At 39.7% G+C, this 21,274-nt stretch overlaps 1 protein-coding gene across 2 annotated transcripts in view; it reads left to right on the forward strand.

Moving 5' to 3' along the window:
• LOC145307471 (uncharacterized) overlaps positions 1-19,434 on the forward strand; it is a 200,207-nt gene extending 180,773 nt beyond the window's left edge. The window contains exons 3-10 of one of the 2 annotated variants that reach the window (XM_080149915.1): positions 9,281-9,341; positions 12,106-12,137; positions 12,774-12,798; positions 13,174-13,239; positions 14,220-14,257; positions 16,712-16,773; positions 17,136-17,217; positions 17,809-19,434. In XM_080149915.1, coding sequence (XP_080006041.1) covers positions 9,281-9,341; positions 12,106-12,137; positions 12,774-12,798; positions 13,174-13,239; positions 14,220-14,257; positions 16,712-16,773; positions 17,136-17,217; positions 17,809-17,857 — 415 coding nt within the window. In that variant the 3' untranslated portion in view covers positions 17,858-19,434. Of the gene's footprint in view, positions 1-9,280; positions 9,342-12,105; positions 12,138-12,771; positions 12,799-13,173; positions 13,240-14,219; positions 14,258-16,711; positions 16,774-17,135; positions 17,218-17,808 lie in introns of both variants that reach the window. The other variant, XM_080149916.1, reaches the window with a different exon arrangement.
• The last annotated feature ends 1,840 nt before the right edge of the window (positions 19,435-21,274 follow it).

Raw genomic sequence — 21,274 nt, forward strand, 5'->3', positions numbered from 1 at the left:
ATCTGCAGGCCTTGGTGTTGTATGCGAAGGCAATGGCAGGCAAGTGTGGCTCCCAGTTGTTGTCGTCTCTGTCTAGGAACAGACGCATGCCTGTGTTGAGCGTCCGATGGAACCTCTCCACTCGGTTGGACTGCGGGTTGTAGGGTGGTGGATGTGTCAGGCCAATCTCAAGCTTGGAGGCCAGTTCCTTGAATACCTGGCCGGTGAACTCCATCCCGTTGTCGGAGTGGATCTTCAGGGGGCATCCGAACGTGGCCAGGTGGCCGTGCAGCAGGGCTTCAGCCACCGTGAGGGTGCGCTTGTTGGGGATGGCGTAGAGGCTAACAAACCGGCTGAACCCATCCTGACAGGTGAGGATATAGCGGTTTCCAGCTGGAGTCTCTGGCAGCGGCCCCACCAGGTCGATAAACAGGACTTGCTGTGGATACCCCTGGCGGGAGGGCACATGTATTCCTAGCTTCAACCTCTCCTTGGTAACCTTCTGGACACACTCAGGGCAGGTTTGAACCATCAGGCGGACGTCACGGGACAGGTTGGGCCACCAGAAATGCATGGCGACGCGGGCAATAGTAGCGTCCATTCCAAAGTGCCCGGCCATGGGGGTCCCATGGGCTAAGAAAAACGCGTCCTGCTGGAGGGCCGAAGGCAGCAGGTATCTGGTTCTTTCTCCTGTCAGGGTCTGGTCAGTGGTGGTGAGGCAGCCATGCTCGTCAAGTCCCAGGGCTGCGAAGCGGCTGGCGTACTGCTGCTCGTCTCGTTCCTTGCCGCGCAGCTCAGCCTTAGTTGGGGCTCTGCCGTCGGCCACCCACTGGCGGACACGGAGCAGGAGAGGGTCCTGTGTCTGGGCTTCTAACACTCTAGCCGGGTCCAGCCGGGCGGCAGGGGGACGACCAGCTGCGGACTCCCCTAGCTGGCAGAGGTTGTGAATGTACTCAGCTTGCTCTGCTAATTCTTCAGCGGTAGCTGTCGGCATATTGTCGTCCTCCCGGCGGCTGAGGGCGTCGGCGTTGGTGTTCTGGGTGCCAGGACGGTGGCAGACAGTGAAATCTAGGGCCGCTAGCTCCTCCTGCCAGCGAGCCACCATTCCTGTGGATGTGTTCAGCGACTTCATCTGTAGCAAGGCTGAGGAATCAGTGTTAATCTGGAAGCTGCGGTAGGACAAGATGCCGTGAAATTTCCGAATTCCATACATAATGGCGGCCATCTCTCCCTTCCAGGACGGGTAGCGAGTCTCGAGGTCGGTTGTCTTGCGCCCCACGGCGGCAATCAGCCTCTCCTTGCCGTCCTGGCATTGACTCAGGATGGCAGAGATGGCGCGGCTGCTGAAGTCTGTGGTGAGCTGGAACACCGCCGGCAAGTCAAACCTAGGCGGCGCTCGGATGGGGGCTTGGCGGAACTTGTCCTTGAGCTGTAGCAGCTGGGCTTCCATCTCAGGCGTCCAGGCCAGGGTCTTGGCCGTCTTCTGCCGATTCATCTCGTAGGTGAGGTCAGCATACTCTGGGATGAACAGGCGGTAGTATCCAAAGAACCCCAGGAGCGCCAGCAAGTCCTTGGGGGTGCTGGGGGCCGGCCAGTCCAGGATACGGTCAATGTAATCCTCTTGCATGGCTATCCCCTCACGGCTGAGGGTGTGGCCCAGATAATCCACCTTGGCTCGAAACAGTTTGGTCTTAGCTGGCTTGAGACGGATTCCTCCCCTGCGGTGGGCTTCCAAGACCTCCCGGAGCCTAGCCAGGTGGGCCCAGGTATCCTGGTGAAAGGTCAGGACATCGTCAAGATATGACTGGAGGTTGGCCGTACCTAGTGGATTTAGGACCCCTGCAATGAATCTGGAGTAGACAGACGGTGCCGTAGCAAGGCCAAAGGGCATCCTTTTCCATTGGTACAAGCCCCTGGGGGTGGTGAAGGCGGTGCAGGGCCGGCTGTCCTCAGACACACGGATGGTGTAGTACGCGGCCACCGCGTCTAAGGCACTGTAGACGCGGTGTCCTCCCGCTCGTTCTACCAACTGCTGGATCCTGGGCAAAGGGTAGCTATCCAGCTCCAGGCACTTGTTGAGGGCTCTGTAGTCGACGGCCCAGCGGGTGCTCCCGTCCTTCTTCTTGATGGGCACCAGGGGGCTGCTCCAGGCGGAGTCTGAAGGCTCTATGACTCCCTCTTGTAGCCAGGTGTCCAGTTGTTTCTCCAGCTCGGCCTCCTGCCGCGGGTTCAGATCCCTAAATCTCTGGCGGATCGGCTGGGTCCCTGGTTTGAGGCGCAGCTGCAGCTCTACTACATCAGTGCAGCCGGGGGTAGAGTTGGAGAAGACGTCCCTGTATTCTGATAACATGGTCCAAACCTCCTTTTTGAGCAGGGGGTCCTTACGCAGGAACTCGTTCTCCTCCATTTCAAGGGCCTCCCACAGTTCCTGCATATCTGGGGGCACAACAGGCTCTTGGAACGAGTGGAGACGAGGGGGAGGCTTATCAGAAACCTCTAAAATGTCAGGCTTGACCAGCTCCCCAGCCACGGGGAGGCCAGCGTCCAGCAGGAGGGGCGTCTCCCCTTCATTTACCACCAGCACTCGAAACACGCTGGCGGAGCCAGGCCTATGGGCATACAGGCCTTCTGGGATGACAAGATCCTCCCCAAACCTCTGTTCTGGGGCAGCTAGTTGGATGGCATCCTTAGTACGGTGCCCTACTAATTCAACAGGGACAGCCATGACACCGCGGCCAGGCAAGACCACCCGCTTGGCCGTGCGGAGTTGGGGTGGCTGGCCATCAGTTCGAGTGACAGCGCTTAGCCTATACGTGGCTGGCGCGGGGTCAGCTTCGGCTCCGGGACCCGCCGGCCGCGACTTGACGGGCTCGGCCTCGGGAGGGGCTGGCGTGTCGGAGCCAGGTGTGGCTCCGAGGGCGTCCGGCCACGATTTGATGGGCTCGGCGCTGGGAGAGGCCGGGGCCCTGGGGCCAGCCTGGGCTCCGTGGGCGTCCGGCCGCGACTTGACGGGCTCGGCGCTAGGAGAGGCTGAGGCAGCGGAGCCATGCGTGGCTCCGGAGGCGGCCGGCCACGACTTGATGGGCACGGTGCCGGGAGAGGCTGATTCCTGGGAGTTGAGTGTGGCTCCGGGTGCATCAGACCGCGACTTGACGGGTCTGGACTCGGACTTGGCTGGCTGAATGGCTGGGGGTCCCAGGTAGAGGGGGCCAGGTGGACACGGCTGGCCATTGATGAAGGTGTCGGCGGAGAAGATTGGTTCTGGAGGGCTGGCAATCTCAGGAAACGTTGTTGGCAGGTTCTCCAGCGGCACCTTGGGCACTGGGGGCAACCCCATGGCTAGCAGGTTGGTCCCCCTATGGGCGTTTAGCGCAGTATCCACCCAGTGCGTGCCTTTCTCGACTACACGCGGCTGCTCTGGCAGTGGGCCTGGCAGAGGCCCCTCATAACTCAGCTCTCTCTCGGCGGTCTCCCGGTCGATGGGGACGCCACGGAGTGGGATGAACTCCCCACGCACCCACAAGCAGGGGGGTTGCATGTCGAAACAGAGCCTAGTTCCGAACTCCTTGAGAAAATACCCTCCTAGGTTCAGAGGGTGTGAGAGGTTCCGTACCACAGTCACGTGGTACAGATGGAGGATAAGGGTGTGTGAGACTGCCATATATAATTCTTTTAATTTTCCTATTACCTGGAGGGGCTGGCCTTCCTCGTTAGCAGTCAGGATTTGGGTGTTGTCTGGAACCAACATGCGTTGCACGCCCATTGCGTGCATGAGATGTTCAGAAATTACAGCAGACCCTGGTACACGGTTGCCAGAATCGACCATGGCATCAACCTGTACGTGCTGGGCAGGGTCAGGAGTGGGAAACCTCACCCTGATATGGCAGGGGAAGTGGAGGTCCTGCCCTTGAGACAAGGGGGCCTCTCGTTCGGCTGGGGTTGGCAGAAACTTCGGTGGTGGCCGAACCGCAGCTATGGTAGTATCGCTTACCATGGTGGCTTAGGCTGTAGCTTCGAATCACTAGAGCTTATCAATTATCACTGGGTCAACAATTTTATATTTCCTTTTATCACTTGGTTGACATTTATGCACACTTATGTGTTGTTATCACTAGGAGCTCTAGGTGTGATTCTGGAAGCACTGGCAGCAGGGAATGTCCGTCCTGCAAGGTTCAGAGGGGTAACGGCGGCAGGGAATGTCCCGTCCTGCAGCGCCGCTGGTTCGAATCCGAAAGATGGCGGCAGGGAATGGCCCGTCCTACAGCGCCTCGGGTTCGAATCCTGGGAGGCAGCGGCAGGGAATGTCCCGTCCTGCCGTGCCTGTGGCTCAAATTCTGCTGTCCGTCGCAGTGGTAGGCCTTACTTGTGTGCTGAAGCTTCGCAGCCACACATTGCCTTCTCAGGGAGACCAGCACCTAGCTGTCCGTCTCGTAGGTTTGGCCTGGGTGTCCTGGGGCTTGTCCCAGCTACACTTGCCAATTTAGACTCAGTTCTGTAGCCGTTTGAGCTAAATTATCCGATTACCGTGGCTGCGCACCTAGCGCTACTCCTACACGGTCCGGAAAAAGCGTCGTAACTGGCGCTTTTAGCAGGCTAAATCTGCTTGCCGTAGGCCAAAGGCCCACATATTGCGTTCAAAATGATGGAAATTTGACCTAAAAAGGCCGTCTCACGGGTCAGTTGGCTTCTCAGTTGGCAGCTGATTGTCCCCTTACTTGCCAAAGGGTCCAATCAGAGGTAGAATAGGCTAATTTCTGTAAGGCTCGATCTCACAGCTGACACCAAGATGTGGTAAGCCGAACGTTTCAGCTCACAGGGTTGCGAGTTCGAGTCCAACGAGCCTTAGCCTTGAATTATTCTACCAAAAACAAACTAGCAGGATTTAGTCATACAGAAATTATATATTTAACTGAATAATATTTACAATGAATGTTTACTATTTATATACAACAGATTATAACAATGGTTAGGTTTGAAGGGGGTGTGGGGACACAAGGGCTTAGCCCCACGGCGGTAGACAGGCTGCGGGGGCAGCCGTGGTAAAAGGGGAGGCAGCGCCTCCCGGTTATATAATTGCGTGAGGGGCGCGTGATAGCTGCGTGTTTGTGCCCCTCCCCATATTTAGGCAGGCCAGTTTGACCGCTGGATAGCGGGGTCACCGTCGGTCATGAGGTGAATGGTGATATAATGGGGATTAGTGCAGAGGGCTTGTTATGATAAGTCACTGCATAGCAATTCTGTAAACTGCCTGTCCGTCTGGTTGTCGTATTACCACAAATACAATTTAGACACTAACTAATTTATATTAAATTAAAGTCCCCGAAGTTGTTAAGCCAACTAATAAGAAAACGCTATTATAAAACTTTGGGGACTTGTGTAATAAACAGCCCAATGAATAATTTTAATCTAAATAATTAATGGATATAATTTATCGCCCATTATCTTATCGTTTAAAATCAAATAAAATTGTTTTTGATGAGAAAGGAGCAAACTTTTAACGCTGTTTTAATAATTTGCGATTCTGATAGCCTTAAAAGGACTCTCCACAGAAAAATCAACTTTGGATTTTTGAAAATATAACCTGAAACTATTATTCTCTGTTCAATTTTAGGCATTTTTTGTTTTTGTGGCATCGCGATCGAAGCCCTTTGAAAATTTTGTCCGCCGCCTATTTGTACTGCCACTATAACAATATATACTACACTTTCCTCCACTCAATATGTGTTCGCCGCTAAAGAACATTTGCTCCATTGCAACCGGCCGCTCTACGATTTATCCTCTTCCTTGACTGGACAATCCTGCCGCCTCCATTTTGTGTTCGCCTCCGCCAAATATAACCATCTTTTGCCGCAGTTGCCGCATTCATCGCCCTTCTCCGCCGCTACTCCGCTATACATTGCGTACGTAGCTATACACAACACCCCCAGCCTCCATTTAATTTCTGAACAAGGGAGAGGGGAGCATGTATTAAAAAGCGACGTACAGCGGAGTAGCGGCGGAAAAGGGCGATGAATGCGGCAACGGCGGCAAAAATAGAAGCTAAAAATCACTAAAGCAGCACAAATTAAATGGCGGGAGGATTCACTTAAAGGAGGTAAAAAATTTCAAAGGGCTTCGATCGCGATGCCACAAAAACAAAAAATGCCTAAAATTGAACAGAGAATAATAATTTCAGGTTAGATTTTCAAAAATCTAAAGTTGATTTTTCTGTGGAGAGTCCTTTTAAGGACTGGATACACTTATTTTGAGGGATCTAAAGGGATAAGACAATGACCAATTAATTGATGTACATCCTTAATGATGATACGTAAATTTGTTAAGCCATTCAATAAAAAAAGTTATTATAAAACTTTTGAGACTAGTATAGTAAACAGCCCGTTGTCCCCTTTCTCTCTGCTTATTTTAGTGTATCTCTAAACTAAACCTTGCTTAATGCTGTGCATGTTTATATGTTCATACCTCCATAAGACAACCAACCCTTTGATTGCACGACCTTAAGTAGAAGTCGTAGAAGTCTTAACTTTATATGGTAATCAGTTACGCCTATTTTGAGCCACTGCATTCACCCTACTTTAACTATTTATATTGTGCACTTGACATAGCAGTAGTAGAAACTATGTTTAACGTCTTTAGCTATGACGGGAAGAGATTCGAACCTAACACCGTCCGGATGCGCTATGTGTTACGATATTTGGCTAATGCGATACTTAAGCGGAAATGAATTAACAGGAATTGAAACTTCGTTCTTTCAAAAAAGTAACATGATGTCTATCTGTTTATGTATAGCAAAGTATATTGCTAAACCGCTAAAAATAGGGGGTGTTTATAACAAGGATGACAATATCCATAAAAACAAAGTTCTGAGTGTCAGAACTGATTTCTAAAAAAGCAGAATATATATATATATATAAGTTAATTTGTTGCAAAGCTGCTTAATACAGTATACTGTTTAGGAACATACTTACATTTTTAGGACTTGATTATAGAGAAGCTTCGCTTATAACATTGTACTGTTTTAGGGGAGGAAATATAAGAGAAATCACTTCTGGAAAATTACCTTTTTTTCTTTAGTTTTCCCGACTGCTATTGCAGATAGCTACATAAATTTTCATATCCACGATAAATGTTATTAATTTCATTGCTTTAAATAAAGATAGGTGTCTATAGTGTCATGTGAAGATTCCCAAGAATATAAATATTTTTATATTTTACAGAAAGTCAACCCTATTTTACGGACTTTATACTGTCTATACATGCATTATAATAAAATGAGCCGGTTGAAGGCCTAAGGCATTCCCTGTTCACGCATTGAACACAGTAGCAGTTATTGGAGCTATTGTTAGCATCTCTAGTATGATGCATAGAGAGAGGGGACAATGGGTTGTTTATTAAACTTGTACTCAAAGTTTTATAATAACGTTTTCTTATTTGTTGGCTTAACAAATTTGGGGACTTAATTGAATTTTTTTTGGTTGATCCATTAAGTTGAGTGTTCAAACGTTTCAACCCCTAATTTTAATCTATAGAAAGGGTAATTTTGTGTATCATCATTGGTGAATGTACATGAATTTATCTGCAATTGTCTTATCCCTTTATATCCATGAGTATGATGTGTTGTGGTGTAGGCTCGACCTGACGCTTGCATGAGATACAGAGAAGCAGGGTTCGGAAGCCGCGCCTCAGCCGCGCATGAGCCTCAGTTTTAAACCTGCTTGTGAGCAGAAAAAGAAATTTTTGAAAGAAGGATTGTCTACCAAAGAGACAGTTTTATACATCCAGCTAAATTTTATAGTGATAAAATGACGATTTCACTGAGGCTTACACGCGGCTTACGCGCGGCTTCCGATCCCTGAGAGAAGCATTATGTTATTTTTATCAAGGATCTAAAGGGATAAGATTATGGACGTTTTTTATGTGTACCTCCCCAATGATGATAAACAAATCAATCCTTCTATATATTTGAATTATTATTTAAATAGTTTGAGATTTAACATAAGTACCCAAAATTTTTATTTTAACGAATAAGAGAAGTAATTTTAAAACTTTGGGTACTTGTTTAATTTACAGTCCAGTATATAATAATATTTAATATAATATTTTATAGTAAAACAACGTTTTTTACTTCAATTTTATTTATCTTTAACTTAAAGTTTCATGCTTTCGCAATCTTCTTCTTAATATATATTTTTTTTTATCTATATCTATCTATCTATCTATCTATCTATCTATCTATCTATCTATCTATCTATCTATCTATCTATCTATCTATCTATCTATCTATCTATCTATCTATCTATCTATCTATCTATCTATCTATCTATCTATCTATCTATCTATCTATCTATCTATCTATCTATCTATCTATCTATCTATCTATCTATCTATCTATCTATCTATCTATCTATCTATCTATCTATCTATCTATCTATCTATCTATCTATCTATCTATCTATCTATCTATCTATCTATCTATCTATCTATCTATCTATCTATCTAACTATCTATGTATCTATGTATCTATCTATCTATCTATCTATCTATCTATCTATCTATCCATCTATCTATCTATCTATCTATCTATCTATCTATCTATCTATCTATCTATCTTATCTATCTATCTATCTATCTATCTATCTATCTATCTATCTATCTATCTATCTATCTATCTATCTATCTATCTATCTATCTATCTATCTATCTATCTATCTATCTATCTATCTAACAGTCTATCTATCTATCTATCTATCTATCTATCTATCTATCTATCTATCTATCTATCTATCTATCTATCTATCTATCTATCTATCTATCTATCTATCTATCTATCTATCTATCTATCTATCTATCTATCTATATATCTATCTATCTATCTATCTATCTATCTATCTATCTATCTATCTATCTATCTATCTATCTATCTATCTATTTATCTATCTATCTATCTATCTATCTATCTATCTATCTATCTATCTATCTATCTATCTAACTATCTATGTATCTATGTATCTATCTATCTATCTATCTATCTATCTATCTATCTATCTATCTATCTATCTATCTATCTATCTATCTATCTATCTATCTATCTATCTATCTATCTATCTATCTATCTATCTATCTATCTATCTATCTATCTATCTATCTATCTATCTATCTATCTATCTATCTATCTATCTATCTAACTATCTATGTATCTATGTATCTATCTATCTATCTATCTATCTATCTATCTATCTATCCATCTATCTATCTATCTATCTATCTATCTATCTTATCTATCTATCTATCTATCTATATCTAGGTTACAAATGCTAGATAAGAAAGCTAAGAATGTACCAGATGAGAAAGATCAATGGTTCACTGTAAGTATATAAATATATTTGTTTGGGTATATTTATTAAGAGATATAAGTTTTCCGGAATTTTAATGTAGGGAGTAGATTTGAAATCTGCATCAAATTTTAAGGATTTTTTATAAAATTCGTTTTTTGTAAAATTCTTTATCTAAAAGCGAAAATACATTTTAAGTTAATTAATTTTGACTAATAGGATAGGTGGATTTTAAACTACCTGCGCTCTAATAGGTTGAATGATGTACGACATCCAATCAGAGCGCAGATTTTTTAAATCCACCAATCACAGATGCCAAAATTAATTAACTTAATTTGTATTTCCGCTTTTAGATAAAGAATTATAAAAAATACGAATATTATAAAAAATCCTTAAAATTTGATGCAGATTTCAAATCTACTCCCTACATTACAATTCCGGAAAACTTATATCTCTTAATATTCATCCATATTAAAAAGTAACAGGATGTATGTCTGTCTTTGTATGTGTGTTAGTGTATGTCTGTGTGTTTGTAAATACATATGTATGTTTGTATGTTGTCTGTATGTCTGTCTGTGTTAGTGTATGTCTGTGTGTTTGTAAATACATATGTATGTTTGTATGTTGTCTGTATGTCTGTGTGTGAGTGTGTATGTCTGTATGTTTGTAAATACATATGTTTGTCTGTCTGTCTGTCTGTTTGTCTCTGTGTGTAGCTTTACTGTCCTGGGAAGGCGCATAATGTCTCTCTGTAGCATAAGATCTCTTTAACTACTATACCAATATGGTTCTCCATGTATAATTGTGAAAGGTTGCGTGATTTTGTCTCAATAAATTTCAACATCTACTTTTTAATATATCCATTCATAATTGCTTTGATTCTTATGGATGTTGTCATTCTTGCTTTTTAATTTTGTTGTTAAAATAAATATCTGTCCAGGAAGGGAGGGGACATTGGGCGGTTTATTACACAAGTCCCCAATGTTTTATGATGATTTATAATGACGTTTTCTTAATAAATTTTGGAACTTTTATTGAATCTTCATAAAGCTGAGTGTCAAAATGTTTAACCACTAATTGTATCTATAGAAGGGGTAATTTTGTGTATTATCATTGGAGATGTACATCAATTGGCTTTTGTCTTATCCCTTTAGATACCTGATCACGCTTGGATTTTTATTAAATGATTAAGTTAGGGTACAATGTTTGGCACTTTCGATATAAGTAAATGATAATAAAAAACCCATAGAATGCGATAATAACTTCAGAAAAATCGAAGAAAATAGTTTTCATACTTAATTAACGTTTTTAAGTTTTTCTTCAAAAAGTTTAGATAAGATGCCTTTAAAAGTCGTCTATGATTTTGTCAGGGATAAAAATGTAACTTTAAAATAAGAATTACAACATATTTTTTCAATTAGTACAAAGTAAAATTTTGAACATTTTATTGATCAGTATATTTTTTAAAATGTGAAGTAGAAACCTGAATATTTTATCATGAAAATTGTGTTATGATTTGATTGTCTGCTAGATTACAAGAAAAAAGATACTGACAGTACTTGTTGGTTCTTTAAAAAAAAATTAGGTAGATTACTTTCAGAACCCCTCTTTTTGCAACGTTATTTCAATAGAACAGAGCCGTAGTCTTAGTGTACTCAATAACTAGACAGCCAACCATTGTTTTAGAATTGTTCAATTTTTTTAACTTCTGATAAAAACAGAATTAATGGTATTTTTGTAAATATTATACCTCCAAGAAGTGGCTATACTTCCCAATCATATGTTGTGTGATATTTAAGAGGAATTATTTTGATATAATGTCATTAAAATATTCGTTGAAAAAAGTGCTATTCTAGCTTATACTTTACATTTTAATTTGTATGATAATTCAAATAAAAGATAATGAAGATTTATATTATATTTAATTGTTATAATTATAAAGAAAAACCTGGAAACAGTAAAAAACTGACTTTATTTTATTGACGTAGGGAAAATTTTGTCAAATATTTGAATAAAACAACAATATAAAACAAAATAAATTATTTTTAATATAGTCACAAAAAGGCTTAATGAGTTTAGGAAATATTTCATTCACTAATCATGTCATTTAAACTCTATTCCACAGAATACAGTGTAAAAAGATGTTCTCGTTTTAATTTTAGGTAATTTCAAATGCATTTTAATACCTTTTAATGATTTATTTTTTGAAACATCTTTTTATAAAATGTTATTGATTTTTGAAGTTATATGTTAAAATGTTTTTAAATTTTGTTAACATTTTGTTTTAAATGTAGAAAATTGGTAATTCTAAACATTCAAAAAATGATTTTATTAAATTTTCATCATTTAAATTGCATGTTTGATGAAATTTTCAACTGATAATTCAAGAAAAATCATTTAAGTTTTATTATATTTTACTTTGAAATGTTAAAAAAATATAATTATTGTCAAAAATGTGGAAGTTATACTTTCCTCAAAAAAAGACCTAAAACATGCAAATTAACACGTGTAATGAGATTTTTTTTCTTTCAGGTTTAATTTTAAGTAATTATTGATATTTCTTGTAAAAAGGATTTTATATAAAAAGTTTTAAAACTCGAGTTATGTAGTGGTTCTAAAAAAGGTTGCGAATTTATGCAATTTTCTTGCAAAAAAAATTTTCTAGGAAGATTAAAAATAGCAAAGGGTGTTATTAGACGTACTTACAGATACAATTGCTAAGTCATTTAGGCCAAACACTAAAATAAAGTTTTGACATCTGAGGGTCTAACCGTGTGATATATGTTTTTCATTTAAGAATATGATGCAGCAGATAGATGAAGCCAGGATGGAGTGTCACTTTACCAACTTACTACCAGCTACGCCCCCTAGAGGCCTCTAGGGGCCCTTGAGGAGGGGGGGGGGGGAGGAAGTGGCATGAGTTGAACCTCATATGTAGTTTTAAATGAATTTTTTGATGAATTTTTAAATGTCATTTTATGATTTTTTCTAGAGGGTATTTCTCTTAAGAATGTGGTTGTACCCCTACCAAAATAATTATAAACCTTCCCAGGACCTATGAGAAGCTACACCGAAAAAGAGAACCATATTGGTTCAGCGGTTATTAAGATCCTAACACACACACACACAGGGGCGTCCAAGCTTTTTTATGTGGGGGGAAGGGTAAAATTTTTTCAAGGGGGGTGGGGTAAATACCCCATCATACGGCACCCCCAAGGTAGGGGGAAATTTTTAATGGGGTGAGTAAAATGAAAAAAAAAAAATTCGTTTGGGGGGGGTAATCACCACTTTACCCCCCCCCCCCCTTGGACGTTCTTGCACACACATAAACACTGACAATTAATTCAGGATAGCAAGAAACACATCCATGAAGTAATTAATGGTTCAAATATCGGCACTATTGCATCATAACAAAAGAGATTAAAAAAATTCTTATAGTAAAGTGACTCCATATTTGTTGGTTAGTGCTGCAAGACAACACAGTGTCAAGGTGAGTCCAGACAGAGAGTCAAGACATGACAGATAGCTTTGGTATAGAAATTACATATAGTTTTAGTCTAAACATAACATTCGTTTTTTTCCCAGTTTAAATAGATAGTTTTAATCCATTACAGTTAGTTATTGTCTAGACTAACACTGCAGGACCAATTTCCTAACCCTGCAGGGCAATCATTAACATTTACCTAACCTAAAATAACCAAAGAAAATACCACGAAACTCGCTACTTTTTTTCTTTACATGATCTATAGTTTTAGTCTGGATATGACATTAGTTTTAGTTTAGACATGACATTAGTTTTCGTCAAGCCGTTTACAGGATCTTACTTGACAATTAACTACTTTTTAGAATAGAACTTTAATTTTAGAGCAAAAAGAAGGAGCTGAGAGTTTTCCAACGAAACATTACCAAAAAAATCAACAAAATTAAAGAGGTAAATTGGCCAGAGAGAGAGGGGACAATGGGCTGTTTATTACACTAGTCCCCAAAGTTTTTTATTTACTTTTTTTATTCGTTTGTTTAACAACTTTGGGGACTTGAATGAATTTTGATTGGTTGATTCATTAAGTTGAGTTTTAACAACTAATTTTAATCTAGAGAAAGGGTAATTATGTGGATCATCATTGTGGATGTACATTAATTTATCGGCCATTGTCTTATCCCTTTAGATCCCTGTAAATTTCACACAAAGTTAGCACTGGTATCCCCCCCCCCCTCTCCTCCCCACAAACCCCCTTATATTGAAATAGATTGAAAATAAGGGGGGATGGAAAATTTTTGTTTGTTCATTACTTTATGTCAGGTAAGGTTAGGTTATATAGGTATAGGCCCTGCAGCGTAATGTCCCCTTCATAGGGTAGATACAGTTTTAAAAATATCTTTTTTCAAATTACCTTGAAAATAAGGATGGGGGGAGTGTTTTAGCGGTGCTTAACTGGCTCTTTGTGTAAAACCATCGGTTAATTTCTTCCTCAATTATCATACACACAACTCCTTAATTTTAAAACATTGGTTTTGAGAAAAAGAAAGAGAGAGAGACGCTTAGAGAGAGAGAGAGAGAGAGAGAGAGAGAGAGAGAGAGAGAGAGAGAGAGAGAGAGAGAGAGAGAGAGAGAGAGAGAGAGAGAGAGAGAGAGAGAGAGAGAGAGAGAGAGAGAGAGAGAGAGAGAGAGAGAGAGAGAGAGAGAGAGAGAGAGAGAGAGAGAGAGAGAGAGAGAGAGAGAGAGAGAGAGAGAGAGAGAGAGAGAGAGAGAGAGAGAGAGAGAGAGAGAGAGAGGGGGGATGAGAAATAAATGAATATTGATAATAGGTGAGCTTTATTGGGGATTTTACAGACGAGTGGACGGACTTAATGGCAGACGTACAGACATATTTACTTATATATTAGCTTTGCTTCTAATACTAACTATTTCAGGAACGGTTAGAGGAATATCAAACAAGCAACATGACCAGGTTTTAACATTATTTTTCTAAACCGATGAATATCCGCTGGATTACAATCGGTCTTGAGCTATACTATCTGCGGAAAACTGTCTATAATACGATATAATACAATATCAATTATTCTACTCTATAATTCAAAACGTCCAACTGTCTGTATGTCTGATTTTAAAAATATAATTTACCTGGTTGCTTTGGCAGGTTGATTGACATTTGATTCCTGTAACAAAAGTGCAATTAGTAATGTAATTTAATTTTGGTCAGTCTGTCGGTAATGCTATAGGGTAAAATATGTTTAGTTAAATATTATTTAATAGTTTGTTAATTTTCAAAAGCAAAGCTTTTCTAAACTTTTGGCCGGTCCGTTTGTCTGTCTATCCGTACGTCTGGAACGGATAGCTTTTTTTTGTTAATTTAGATATAGTATAATTGTTGTATGGATTTCAAAATTTGCCTGGTGATTCCTATAGTAGTTAGGTAGGCTATAGAAACCGTAGCAGCAACAATTTTTTTAATTATCCGATTCAACGAATTTTTTGAATACTGATTCCTATTACAACAAAGTACAATGTAATAAGCAAAACATTTTCATAATCAAGTCCTAAAAATGAACATTATGATGTATTCAAGCAGTTTTGCAACAAATTTACCTACAATTTTGTTTTGACTTATGCATTAATATTCTGTTTATTTAGTTCACACTCTAAACAATGTTAGTTTGTCTTTCCATTTTAGAGCTTCGCTTTTATGGATGTTGTCATCCTTATTTTATTATCATTTCTTTCTCTTAGCATACATGAAGTTAGGAAAAGGACAGACAGTAGGATATTCAGAAGAACAGACAGAAAGGACAGATAGAAGGACAGACAAAAGGACATACAGAAGGACAGGCAGAAGGACTAACAAAAGGACAGAGAGAAGACAAACATAAGGAAAGAACAGACAAAAGAATATATAGACTGAAAGTCAGAATGTCAGATAGAAGAACAGACAGAGGGACAGACAGATAGTTAGGCAAAAGGACAGACAGAAGAACAGACAGAAGGACAGACAGTAGGACAGACAGAAAGGACAGACAGAAGGACAGACAGAAGGACAGACAAAAGGATAGACAGAAGGACAGACAGAAGGACAGACAGAAGGACAGACAGAAGGACAGAAAGAAGGACAGACAGGAGGACAGACAGAAGGACAGACAGAAGGACAGACAGAAGGACAGACAGGAGGACAGACAGTAGGACAGACAGAAAGGACAGACAGAAGGACAGACAGAAGGACAGACAAAAGGATAGACAGAAGGACAGACAGAAGGACAGACAGAAGGACAGACAGAAGGACAGACAGAAGGACAGAAAGAAGGACAGACAGGAGGACAGACAGAAGGACAGACAGAAGGACAGACAGAAGGACAGACAGGAGGACAGACAGTAGGACAGACAGAAAGGACAGACAGAAGGACAGACAGAAGGACAGACAAAAGGATAGACAGAAGGACAGACAGAAGGACAGACAGAAGGACAGACAGAAGGACAGACAGAAGGACAGAAAGAAGGACAGACAGAAGGACAGAAAGAAGGACAGACAGGAGGACAGACAGAAGGACAGACAGAAGGACAGACAGAAGGACAGACAGGAGGACAGACAGAAGGACAGACAGAAAGGACAGACAGAAAGGACAGACAGAAGGACAGACAGAAGGACAGACAAAAGGATAGACAGAAGGACAGACAGAAGGACAGATAGAAGGACAGACAGAAGGACAGACAGTAGGACAGACAGAAAGGACAGACAGAAGGACAGACAGAAGGACAGACAAAAGGATAGACAGAAGGACAGACAGAAGGACAGACAGAAGGACAGACAGAAGGACAGACAGAAGGACAGACAGAAGGACAGACAGAAGGACAGACAGAAGGACAGACAGAAGGACAGACAGGAGGACAGACAGAAGGACAGACAGAAGGACAGACAGAAGGACAGACAGGAGGACAGACAGAAGGACAGACAGAAAGGACAGACAGAAAGGACAGACAGAAGGACAGACAGAAGGACAGACAGAAGGACAGACAAAAGGATAGACAGATGGACAGACAGATAGACAGACAGATAGAAGGATAAAGAGAAAGACAGCCAGCTGAATATATAAACAGAAAGTCATAAGGACAGACAGAAGAACAGACAGAAGGACAAAGACAAAGACAGACAGAAGAATATATACAGAAAGTCAGAAGGACAGATTATAGGCCAGACAGAAAGGACAGACAGAAGGACAGACAGAAGGACATGCAGAATGACAGACAGAAGGACAGACAGACAGGCCAGACAGAAGGACAGACAGACAGACGTCAGAAAGACAGAAATAAGGACATATAGAAGGAGAGATAGGAAGACATACAGACAGGAAGAAATACATACAGACACAAAAACCTATAGAGTAGTTTTGCTATTAAAAACTCTGTATTTCAGACAGTTGATAGAAGAAACATATAAAAATCTGGAACTGACCGCCAAAGCTCACACTTATGAAGGTAACCTAAACCAAAATGTTCAACAAGCTCTCTGCTAATTTTTTTCCCTACTGTATAAAAGGTTATTGTTATGTTCAAATCAAGATTTTAAGATGCTGAGATTAACTTGAGTTCATCTTAGTTTCCCATATCCCTTAACTGGATTATAACCTGTTCTTAGCCATACTGAAAAATTATGTTTAGCGTTGTATTATATCCAGTTTTCTATAAATATTAAAATGTGCACTAGTTTTTTAGCCCATGGCTTCCCTATTTTGGGGCTGAAAAAAGTGGTTTTAAGTTTATAATTGTACATTTTTATATCCATGGAAAGCTGTTTATAATACGATGCGAGAATTAAACTTATGATTATTTTTGTTTAGAATGGTGCAGTGAGTGTAACTGTTTCCACCTGGACAAACTGGATGATGATGATGATCAGCCTGCGAGTTCCAGTTCTAACAGGTAAAAAACTGGATGATGATGATGACTTGCCCACAAGTTCCAGTTCTAACAGGTAATTATAACGATGACCAGCCTACCAGTTCCAGCTCTAACAAGTGCACCCAAAGCTTTTTTGGTCAGACCCAGCTTACTTGAAGTTGATGGGGGTTTTGAAGATGGGTAAAAATTCTAGAGGTGGAGAGGTAAAAATTCTAGGGGTGGAGATGGTAAAAATTGTAGAGAAGGGAGGGGGTAAATATACTATTGGGGGGAAGGGGGGGTGAAACAGGATGACCAGCCCGCAAGTTCCAGCTCTAACAGGTTTGTGCAATCCAATGATAAAACAATAACCTGAAAATTGATGTACATTCCCAAGGATGATACACAAAATTCCCTGTGCAGATTACAATGTTGGTAAAAATGTTGGGGTGGATAGCGTTTAAATATTTAGGGGGGGGGGGGGTAACAAATCAAAACAAAATTTAACTCCAGTGGACTCTACTGTTAACAACAAAATATTTGAAAAGAAATGCTTTTTTTTTGTAATAAAACAAAATTTATAACCACTTATTTAGGGGTGTTTAATTATCTGTAAATCTTTTTTATGTTCAGGGAGAGTATTAGCAGCACACCCCCAAACAGAGAACCAGAGGAGAACTAGATCTGTTTCTGTCCTGTTATAATTTCTGCTGGTGGTGGTTCATCATTTCCAGTATCGCTTCGCAACCAATTAATATCCGGTGGATTACAACCGGTTCTCAGCCATACTGAAAATTTATGTATAGCATCGTGTTATATCCAGTTTTCAATGAATACAAAAATGTACAATCATAAGATTTAAACAAGTTTTTTAGCCCGTGCCTCCGACATCTCGGGGCTAACAAAACTGGTTTCAATCTTATAATTTTACATTTTTATGTCCGCGGAAAGTTGACTATTATATGATGCGATAAATAACTATTGCACATTAACATAAGCAGACCAAAAAAATTCACCACCAATAAAAAATTGTGAAATGTTGTTTTAGCCAGGTATATATGGGGATAAGACACTGGGCAATCAATTAATGTACATCCCTAATAATGATACACAAAATTACCCCTTATAAAACGCAGTTTTTTTACTCACTCAGAAATTAGAAGTTTGTAAATTTTTAGATTAGGTTTTTGACAAATCTAATAACTTAGGAGAGAAAAAATGGAACATTGGCCTATAAATTATACTGGTACCCAAAGTTTTAAAATTATACTGGTACCTAAAGTTTGAAAACACATTTTTTTTTGTTGTCTTAAGAATGTTTGTGACTTTTATTAGTAGATGATTGGTTGGTAAAAAAGGCATTGTCTAAACTTGTAAACCAATATTTTTAATCTACAAAGTCAAAATTTTTGTTGATCTACATCAATTTATTGTCCATTGTCTTATCCCTCAAGATCCCGGATTAGTTTGTCTCATATTTTCTCGTATTCATTCGAATCCGGTGGATAAGAACCGGTTCTCATCCATACGAAAAAACTATGCCTAGCATCGTATTATATCCAGCTTTCTACGAATATAAAAATGTACAATCATAAGATTAAAACCAGTTTTTTAGCCCGTGCATACGGCACCTAGGGGCTGAAAAACTGGTTTTAATCTCATAATTGTACATTCTATATCCGCGGAAAGCCGTTTAAAATACGATGCGAGAAATAAATATTAAAATATTTCTACTTATAAAATTGTGATAGATTTTTAAAAGCAAAGGTTTTCTATAATTAGTGTCAGTCCGTCCCTCCGTTACGGCTTTTATTCAGGTTAGAATTGTCCTATCGACTGCTTTGCATGATGATTCCTAATGCAGTAAGGTACGACTTAGAAAGCACAGCAACTCTATAGTCGTTAATAGAAAGTCCGTACGTCCATTTAAAACATGCTGATTTTTTAATTTTTTTTTGACAACAAATTTTGTATGTTATAAATCGTAATTTGGTTATACTGATTCCTATTATAACAAGGTATAATGCTATAAGCGAAGCATCTCTATCATCAAGTTCTAAATATGTCAGTATGTCCCTATTCAGTATAAAGCAATTGAGTAGTTTTGCAACATATTTATTTACATTTTGTTTACACTTACAGTTTTGTCACTCTACAAGTGTTAATGTTCGTTTATCCTTTCATTTCAGAGCTTTGCTTTTATGGATGTTGTCATCCTTGTTATTAAATAATCAAAACTGAAATGTATAGATCATAGTATAGCTTTATTTCACTGCAGTAACTAAGGCGCTTCAATAATTAGCTCGTGTATATTCCCCTAAACCTTAATGTATTACTTTACTAGCGGCTACTCCCCTAGAGGCCTCTAGGGGAACTTGTAGTGTTGGGGGTTGAATTTGACCCCCCTCCCTTATTTTTATTTTAGTTTAAACAAATTCGTCACCCCATTTTTTCGGTGGGGGAATAACCCCCCTCCCCTAAAAAACAGTTTTAAACCTTCATTATAAAGGAGAACTATATCTGTTTTGTGGTAAGCGAGATCCTTTGGTACACACAGACAGAGATCCTGTTACTTTTTTTAATAATAAATGTGTGACGTCATAAAAATACGTCTAAAAAGAAGGGATGAGAGGAGAAGTGGGAAAGGAAAGCCACTAAAAAAGATATGGAATTAGACATATATTTATGACGTCACACTGACATTTTTCAGTGCTTCTACCTGAATTGACTACAATAATTCCCTTTTAAAATAATATTCTGTATATCGATTAATAAGAATGAATTTTATAGAGGTTGAAAACATGTAACTGAATAAAGCTGTATATAGTGACTATTAAAAATGACGTCATACAATACAAATGACCAATGATAGGCCAATACACAGACTAATTTACAAATGGAAGGTCAGTATAAATTTTGATTGACCAATTGTAGTTTAAAATGACGTAATTTTCATGAGCACTTTAAAAAACTTCTAACTGAATTGGCTATGGTAGTAAGATCTGTGGGGACTATGCACGAACGAAAGCAAGTGATTATTTTTAGTAGTTTCCCTAAATTAATGATTTTTTTTGTTTAAATACCTTAACCCATTAGTGACGAACCGGCTTTTAACGCCCGGTTCCAGAAAATGCCGAAAAAAACCGTTTCTCAGTTTTAGGATTGCATCATTCTCAGTATGAATCCCCCTCTACTACCCTGGTTTTCATTTCCCCCTGGAGCAGGCAGTTTTGCTTACTTCCGTTTGCCAGTATAGCTCAACAAAATTTGAAAACCAAGAAAAACGAGGTGATTTTAAAATACCCCTCCTAACTTTTTTGTTTATGAAGTAAAGTTAGTGATTTTTTTCGTGAAATTTAAAGTTTATTGGCAACTACATTCATTTGTGAATTCGTTTTATTCAAATTATTATTTTTTATATGATTTTTTTTTCGTTTTTTTACGTTCTATATAGCTTCAGCTCGGCGCGAGTAAAGATACCCGCTAGTTTTATTGCCCTGCTCGGCGCAAGTAAAGATACCCGTCCACATATAATATCAAAAGTTTTAAAACTTCTAGGAAACGGGCTTTTTTAACTGAAAAGGGTGGCAACTATAGCCAAAACACTAAATGTGATATAAATCGTTTTGTATCTTACTTGTAGCTCTATCAATTACATGAGGTTATGTAGTTTTCAATTACGGATCGTATCGTAATTTTAAAAAGTGTTCATCTCACTTTGGGCGTTCAAAAATTACATTTTTAACTTTTTGGGCCAAAAAACCGGGTATTTAGGTCAAAAACGGGCTTTAATGCCGGGGGAAAGCACCAAAAAATGCCAAAAACGGTTATCAATGCCAAACGGTTTCTTTACTCGCGCCAAACCGGGTTTTCCTGCAACTTTCCTGTGCACGCCACTAGAGCAAAACAAAAAAATTGAAATTCCGTTTTTACCATTATAAAGCTTCCCTGAGATTTTCAGCTCGATCGGTCCATAAAAGTGGCGCTCGGCACTAATGGGTTAAGTTAATGTTATCAAACATTCTGTTAATTTCAAAGTGTCTTTAATTACCTGTCGTTAAATGCTTAATTCTCATATGTATGTATATGTTTAAATCAA

This window comes from Acartia tonsa, chromosome 15 (genome assembly GCF_053477335.1).
Source record: "Acartia tonsa isolate MP-2025a chromosome 15, ASM5347733v1, whole genome shotgun sequence".
NCBI lineage: Eukaryota > Metazoa > Arthropoda > Copepoda > Calanoida > Acartiidae > Acartia > Acartia tonsa.